The 8,873-nt window shown below is 42.3% G+C and overlaps 1 protein-coding gene across 6 annotated transcripts in view; it reads right to left on the bottom strand.

Annotated features, from left to right (window-relative positions):
• Window positions 1–242: 242 nt before the first annotated feature.
• The window catches only part of WASF2 (WASP family member 2), a 373,370-nt gene continuing 364,739 nt past the window's right edge, over window positions 243–8,873 (bottom strand). For all 6 annotated transcript variants that reach the window (XM_069225037.1, XM_069225038.1, XM_069225035.1 and 3 more), the window contains one exon: window positions 243–5,976. In XM_069225037.1, coding sequence (XP_069081138.1) covers window positions 5,819–5,976 — 158 coding nt within the window. In that variant the 3' untranslated portion in view covers window positions 243–5,818. The remainder of the gene's footprint in view (window positions 5,977–8,873) is intronic.

The following is an 8,873-nucleotide window of genomic DNA, read 5'->3' as shown; positions in this document are numbered from 1 at the left end:
ACCAGATCAAAACCAGTACAAACCAGTTTTGCACATGCTTGCACTGGACCTAAAGACTATTAAAAAAAAAAAAAAAAATCTAAAGTGTTCCAAACCCAACCACTGCTGGCAGCAGAGTGCAAGGCATGTGAGGTACAACACATGTTGTAAATACTATTTGACCCAACCAAACATGCCATCAACAAGGACCAGACATCACACGCTCAAATACCATTCAGTTCACTATAAACACGAGACTATAGTGTGGCTATAAAGGTTTTATCAAAAAAGAATTTTCAAAATGCTTACATAGATTACAAATATATATACTTTGCATACAACCATTAGTTTAATATATTTGAGGATAACAATAGACATACAGAAGGTGACAATTTTTTCAGCGGGCAGGGCAGCAGAGTTTAAGAATGTACGATCTAGGCATGGGCTCTGTAAAGAGTTTACGGGCTCAAATACACCAAGAGGCTCTATGCTGAGACAGCTCTAGCAGCAGCTGTTTACCATTCCACAAACAAAAAAGTGCGGACAGAAGACAAAGACATTGCAATTCCCTTTACTTTAACGGAACTTTCGGTCAACATGTGGCAGTGATTTCTCAGATGCACATTGTGCGCTCAATTATTGGGTTACACAAAATCCCTAATTATGACTCAAACATATTTGGAAAAGCCAATTAAATATACTATGGGCTTTATAAATTTTAATAAAAGATATAAGACCTTTTTTTATTCAATGTAGACTTTTGATGTCACTCAATCCTTGGGTAACATCTGTAAATATTAGGGGAAATCTGACAAATACGTTTTCTATTTTCAAATTCCATAGATGAGGAGTGTTCTGACTTCTCAAGGGTCTGATGTCTGCGTCTTCGAATAATCCCTCCATGCATACACCTAGCAGGAAAAAAGAAGCGAGAGAGAGAGAGACAGAACTCGACAGACAGTGTAAGGATAGATAGAAAGAAGAAGTAGAAGCAGAAAAAGATAGGGACAGGCAATTTAGGAGTTAAACTGAGATAGAGACAGGCAAAACATGAAACACAAAGAGAAACATCTACCTAACGTCAGAGGTCAGTTCCCAACAGAAAGGAAAGTTCTCAGGCATCGTCATGCTATGGCAACTACAGAAGTATCAAACAGCTTTAAAAACTCACCATCATTTTTTAGATTTATAAACTACATGATTCAAAGAAACTAAAAAACAGAAAAGCAAACGTGTGAAAAACACTAGCAAAGTAGAGAAAATGTGTAAAGAAAATCTGTTTCGTTTTTCAACTGAAAATGAGATTAGCCGGTCCTTTTGAGCCCAGTTGAAATTCAGCATAGGGTTCCACGGGTTGCAAGCTGTGTCCCCCAAACAGATAAATGGAGCAGGCAGAGCTAAATCTAAGTGACAGAGAAGGTTGTAAACCTGCCCAAGGCCTGAAACTCTTAAGACATATCATTCCAGTTCTCATTTCACCTCTGCTAACCACTGCACACCTGATCCCAGCAACCAAAGTGTATACACATAAATATATTAGTAGAAAAAAATGTTCGAAGAAGGCACTTCCGGAGCATCATGGCTTTTCTATTGGCACAAGTCTAAAGTACACAAAATAACATTTAACATGTTCTCATAGTGTGACATTTCTTTTGCATGGTTGGTGACACAACTCCAGTAGGTGAAGATGTTCAGCAGGACACCTGTGTTTAAAGTTCACACTCGTTTCTCATGCACAATATTTTACCATTAACCACTTCTAAAACAAGCCACTATGGTGCAGTTTCTGGTGCGCAAACTGCACTAAACCTGTTTAAAGCTACTTCAGGACACACCATGCCCCGGCACACAGGTGACTGGCAGGTCCAGCAGCCAAGCAGGAGGGACCAATGAAATATGGATTAGCTACAAAGCCAAGGAACAACTGCTAATATAAATACCTAGTGTGGGAGCAGCAGCCTGGCATGCGTAACCGACAGGGGTAGTAACCTTGCATACTGGCCCATTAGGGGAAGAGAAACCATGCATGTTTGCTTAGCAGTGGGCCCACCATCCTAGCATGCACGTTAAGCAGTGGTAGAAGCCCGACTTGCACACCCAGAAAGGCACAGTTTATCATGATAATCAAGAAGTATTACTTAAGTCTGGCATGCCACCCAGGGTGGGCATAGCAACCTGTACTATTTTTTAGGCTTAGTACAGTTGCCCAGTATCAACACATACCAAGTATATAACTGCAAATGCACCTCGGGAAGCATAGTCAAGTGTTTCTTGAATTCAGATGTCAGCAGCTTGACTTGCATATCCAGCTGGAGCAGAACAGCCCGACGTGCACACCAATCAGTGACAAAGATCTCAGACGTGCAAGCTAATCTGTAGCAACCTTATATATGTGCCCGGTAAAGGTCACAGCAGCATGGCATGCTCACTCAGCAGTTGCAGACTGACAGGCAGTCCTTAGCATGCCACAAAATTAATGACTAAGACACCTCTAGAGCCTATAGGTTTCCAAGGGGGGTGCCCTGCCTCTTGACTAACAGACACTAGTCATGGGGGCATAATCCAGCAAATGCAGCCAGCTGGAGCATGCGGACAACCATTAAGGGTAGCCTGATAGGTACACCCAGTTAAGACACACAAGGGTTACAGGAGCACACATCAAGGGCACAGACTAGCCTGACATGTGCATCCAGTTGGGTCACGAAGGCTGGCAACGAGCACACATCAATATCACACTGCAGCATGGCAGACTCACCATAGCCTGGCCTGGAGGCTCAGCAATGGCTCAGAAGCTAAATAGACAATCCAAAACATTAAGGACCAGTCTGACCCTACCATAGCGATCAAACACATTAAGGTTAATGGGTAGAAACATCACACACCACCACACCCACATATGTATATATATTCAGTATACCAAAAATTGTGCTATTACATTGGAATGTACAAATATTCAAAACATCATTTGGCTAATAGTACAAATTCCTGCCAAACCATATACAAAAAAATATAAGTGGCCAGAAGGCGTCGAAGGAGGGTCAAATTGTCCTATCTGGAGAATTAGAAATGATGTGCTGCTTGAAGCATGGGCTTGGGTGATTAAGAGCTGGGCCTGCTTTCTTTCAGGCTGGGCCCGGTCTGTGCTTCACAGAACACTACAGATGTTGACCTGCCTGCTCTTAAAACTGCATCCTCTTGGGGTGCATTTCTGATAGATAAATTCACTATGGAGGAAGCATCTTGCAGGTGCATCAGGTGGAAACCATACATAGGGCAAGCCAAACCCACCCTGTGCTTCTGGGTGCGGTCGGGCCTTGTGCTTCAGGAAGCAAGACATTAGGGCCAGACCTGGCCTGTTCTTCAGAAAGAAAGACTTGACAGGTAGACCAAGCCTGTGCTTCAAGGAGGAACTAGCGTAGCATCCTCTAAAACCTCCAGTTCAGCAAAATCCGATACTGAAACAGTCCTGACAGCTGTGCTCCAAGTAGCTCTGATGCACAATGTGTCAACGTTTGGTCAGCAGATCAGCTTCATTTGTGGACACTGTTCAATTCCTCATGGTTTTGATGAACTCTTGGTTGCCACTGGCCACACTAACAACTTTACACTGATTAGTTACATCCACATTACAACTCTATGAAGCTAGAAATCGGACTTAGATTGCATCAACAATTTGAGGATGCAAAATTTCAGTAAAAGTTTGCATAAAATCACTCTAGGGTTGAGTGTACGTGCGGACAGGTCACATGCCTGATTTAGCTAGATGATCACGTCTAGTCTTCTCCAGACAGGAAACATTTCTTTGTGGAAGCAGGCAGATATTTTAGGGCGGGGAGAAGGGGTTACTCAAGGAATTTGCATATAGGTTTAAAAGAGTGTGCAAAGAAAGGAACCAGCTTCCTTTCCGTGATAAGATGGGCAAGACTAGCAGCTCAGCAACCTGGAGTAGAAGATTTATAACGCACCCAGAGTCTGTCACCGAAGTGAGTGTTGGAGCAGGTTGTTATGAGAAAGGAAAACATTTATAAATGGTTTAAAAGGCACAAATTCAAAAAGGGCAATTGGAGAGGAATCCTGAGTATGACTGCGCCAATGTATATCTAGCAAGTTCCTTTCCCACTAATTTCCAAATATTCAGCTGGCTTGCACAAGCTACAAGCACCTGCGATCACTAAAGTGCTGGTTCAGAGGGGGAGGAGAGGGGCAGAAAAGAGGAGAGTTGGGCGACTAGGGGTGTGAATCCATGGCAAGGCTCTTCACAGAAATGTGTGGAACAGCTTTTGAATGACCACTGCTCTCTCACCTGAACTGTGCACCTTCTGCCTATTGAAGCCATTGCGTCAATGACACTGCCATCCCAATAAGAAAGCACATGTGATTCCCATTCAATATTAAGTCTAGTTGGTGGATCACATTGGTCTTTGTAGAGGTGACAAAGACTTGAAACTGTGCTGAAGGAAGAGGGAAATGCTTCTAGCCTCCCATTTCAACTGAAGAGAGTAGGTAACAGTGCCTGCAGTGAGAGGAACTGACTTGAATGCTTGTTGTGGCTCGAGCCATTTTAGAAAGCAAGCATATTGTCCAAAGGGTGCTTAGTGAGAAGGTTGAGTCTCCTGCACAGAGAGCACATGCAACTTGGTGCATAAGAGTGCAGCACCCCGAAACAGTTACTATAGCTTCAGTGACAACAGGTGGGTGAGAGTAAATGTCCCTTGTGGTCTTCGACACACTTGGCACTGCAGCCAAGAGAGAGGAGAAAGGTGGAAGACACCACAAGATCCACTCAGTAATGCTGATAGTTAAATTAAGGGAAAAACACCCCGTGCGCCCATATATTGCTCAGATGAGGGAAGTGCAAGAGCAATGTGTGCTGTTCTCGCAGCTAACAATGTTGCTTTTAAAGCAAAAGTGTGCCAGCATATATTTGCTGCTCTCACTCCAGCATTGTTCATTGTGCATGTACACACATACAAGTAGTCCCAAATCCCAACAGAGTAATCCAACTGTTGGCGACTAAAACTCTAACATCTGCAGCCACGAATCAGCTTCTTGCATCTGATCTCCTGTATGGTGCCTTGTATGAGGTTCAGTCCTCCCAGATTACACAATTCCTGCAGAAAGCCAAGTAACTAAGCAACTACAGTAATAGACAGACGCAGGAGAGAACGGTTCGTTGTTAAGAGTCAGTCTAGGTCTGTGCTTGGAGGACTGTCTCATCAAGGACTGTTGTAATTGCCAAAAATTGAAATATGACAGTTTTTGCGGTAAAACAATGCTCAACCATTCAAAAGCAGACATTAGGTGGATAGTTCCCTTTTCCCATATATTACCATTGGTTCACTTTGGGAACATACCCTTCTATCAGAGTGGCTCTGCATCGCCTTTACCTGGACTTCAATTTGCAGCACTCATCAAAAAAACAATTTTGTATGTGGTTTCTTAAAACGTCTTATATTATTACCCAGTAATATCTATCACACAAAAACTCTGAGCATACAATCCCGTACATAAAGCTTGTATAACCAACAGTCGAGCATAGGATACATCTCTCGTTATATAGTCCAAATATTCCGATTTTCTTTTCAGACAACATCAGACAGATGACTACTTAGCATCCTTGTGCTAGCTCATTATCCCCCAATGCTCAGGAGGGAGGTGCTCAGAACCGCTGAAGTCCCAAACGCAGAAGCTTGGCTGTTTATAATGCCTCAGTGGTTGGAGAATTTTAGGCTTCAGGAACATGTTTGATGTACAAGGCTGCGGATGGCCTTTTTTTCTAGAATCAAGTTGGAATGACAGGGCTTGTTTCTTGTTTGATGGTGTAGCTTGAGTAGGGAAGCTAGTCGGACCACTCTTCCTCATCAAACTCTGAAGAATCATCTTCAGAGTCACTGTACTCCACAGCGATGCGGCGGGACAGGATGGTGGCCACATCACTACCGCCCACGTCCTTTTTACCGTGCTCCAGTGCTTCCTCCACTTTACGTAGCTCAAATCCTGCGGATATGAAAGAAACAAGAAGGGCACCTTGGTAACTTGGTTTGGTGAAAATTGCAAACACTCTGAGCTGAATAACAGAAGGAAAGTGTCAATCGAGGTCAATGAGAGGCACTGGCACCACACCATATGTAAGCTCATACTTCATCTCAAGTCTCAAATTCGAACCGTAACAGCCACGCTGCTTAAAAGTAGTTACAATCCCTGCTTATAGGTCACCATACAACGTGAAGCTGCTCAGAAAACTTCAGTTGTCCCGAGATCTACACGAGTTTCATGTTCATTTTTTTTTGTTTACTTTGAATGTTGAGACATCAATCTTAGCAATGAGCAGTAGGAATATGCTTTCTCCACAACCACTTACAAACATCAACATCCATACCCACAGCCTATAATACTTACAGTTGAGTTTTCATTCCAGGATTACTGTACAGTGAGGTAAAGTATTTTAAATAAAGTGATTTCAAGCAGAGACCCTAAAAAATGTGAGATTACTTGTATGAAATGATTAAGGACCAGATGTACTATCATAATGGTCGCAAATTACACACTAACTTTTTGAGACCAGTAGCCGATTTTGCACATTGACCTACATACTGGATGACTTTGCAAAATCACCAGTCTTTGGAGGATTGCAAAGTGATCTGCCTAAATTAATAATACTTAGGCAAGTCACAATTAAGGACCCCCTGCTTGCTCCCCTCGAGACTGCCATCCCAATTCCAAAGGGAAGAAGAGGTTGCAAAGTGACCAATTACCCTTTACAACTCAGCTACCGTCTCCTTTGAAATGTTACTAACTGTACAATGGTCTGCGACCGGAATTGAATTAGTAAATCATTGATACATTGCAAACCAAATTACAGTTCGGAAAAGACTACTCTTATGCCCCTTTGAAATTGTTATTTGATAAGGGTTGCATCTTATGAGTCCGATAAACGTTTGGGGAATGGTCTCTGCTAAAACCTCTGAGCCTCAATTTGAGGATCTCTTGTGAGGTGTGCAATGGTCATTCCAGACTCTACGGGTTGGAGGTCTCCCGCACAAGGTCTCAGAACCGCAACTGCAACCATGAATGCTATGGGTTGCCCTAAATATTGCACGGTTAAGACTGCTGTACCTTTTCTATTTAGGTTACCTTATTCATGCCCCCTGTGTCGTTTACTTACACATATTATGAGGCTATCTGAATGGAGAGCCAAACCCACAGCAAAAACATCAATCTGTTCACACCTACATCAGATGAGGATGATTATGTTTTCATATATCTTTGATGACAATATTTCAGAAGTCCCTCGGACTTGCCACTTAAGGGTAACTGGTCAGAAGTTAATCATGGAAAATGTACAAGAAAGTGTGGCATGTTACAAATTATCAAAGAGTAAGCACGTGTGCCTCCTGCACCTTTACGACCAGAAGCTAATCCTAGCCCCTGACCACTGTGCAGGCTCTGCTGTGGAGCAGGGAGGTATTACTTTCATTCTGAATGGCATTCAAGGGCTCTTCTGTGAAACTAAACAGTTACTTGTTTGAAACAAAGGTGTACAAGTAAGCTTTATGTACAGATTCTAATGTAATTAAGGGCGATCATAATAGTCAGAAATGCAAAGCCTGCGAAACCTACGCGAATCCCATCTGTAGAATGTCAAGGTGGTCAGACATTCAGGCTAGAACACAGGCCACCTAGTGTGACTTCGAGGTAAGGGACGGCCCACAGCCCTTCCATTTCAAGTATACAGACCTTTTCTGCCTGAAACCTCTCCTGCAAGGTTAATCGTCTCCTCATACGATTCATGCTTACGAAGTCTGAAAGGCATGCTTTCTACAACCACAATGTTACTGGTCTGTAGCTGTGACTGTCTGTCATTAGAAACTTCCACAGATTTACATGTTCTACAAAATTATTCTCGGCATCAAACAGACTGACGTAATGGGCCATAACACAAGAAACCTATGGAAGATCCAATGTTTAGGGACTGAAATGTTATGGAAAGACAATATATTAAGGTAAGAAAAAATAACTACTTAAGTGCAATCGTGGTTCATCATCAGGATTATAAACTCTTGAATATCTCACTCAAGTGCGATATTTTGGAAAACCTTTTAAGAGAGAATACCACTTTACAAGTAAATAAATTAATAAATAAACTTGTGTGCCTATCCGGGACACAATTTTTATGCATAACAGCAGTGACTTTAAAAGTAGTTTTAGAAGGAATTCGTCTTCTGAAGCCTTTTTTAATTCTTCACTTTAAAAAATTAATAAATGATCAAAATTACACAGGCAGACGCCTTCTTACAGAATTAAATTCAAACACCTTTTATCAACCAAGACACTCTGGGGTCTTAAGGAGCACTTGCAGTGACATCAATACCTCAGTTAATTTTCTCAGCTAACTAAGCATAATCACTACGCCCATACAAAATCTCCTAGTTTTTATCGGGAGAGTGCAATTCATAAACTCTATAATTGAGTAGTACAATTATACTCCAAGCACGGAGTGTTGGGAAATCCAGACCTGTGAGTGAAGTGACAAACAATATGTTCTTTAAACACATTCTGGACTGGTGACTTCCATGTTGGGCATAACAAGCTTGCATGTACAACTGTTTCATCTCTTTCATGAAACCTGTTCCCCTCGAGGTTTCAAGGGCAGTCCCTATGTTTTAGAGTAGGATTGCTCCTGCTTTAGCAAAACCCACACCTCTCTCTTCTGTGGTGTCTCAAACTCTCCTCAGAACAGGACAGAGTGAGTCTCCAGATTTGCAGTTCAATGAGTCAGAAATGGTCTCAATGTAGATAGTGGGAGAAGTCTGAAAATCTAGTCGGCAACAGAATGTTCCTCCAGGAATTGCGGGGCCTTTTAAACTTTTACATAAAGCAGGCCATATACTGGT

The sequence above is a fragment of the Pleurodeles waltl genome, chromosome 3_1 (genome assembly GCF_031143425.1).
Source record: "Pleurodeles waltl isolate 20211129_DDA chromosome 3_1, aPleWal1.hap1.20221129, whole genome shotgun sequence".
NCBI lineage: Eukaryota > Metazoa > Chordata > Amphibia > Caudata > Salamandridae > Pleurodeles > Pleurodeles waltl.
Note: the sequence above shows the minus strand (reverse complement) of the source record. Positions and strands in the feature narration are given on the sequence as shown.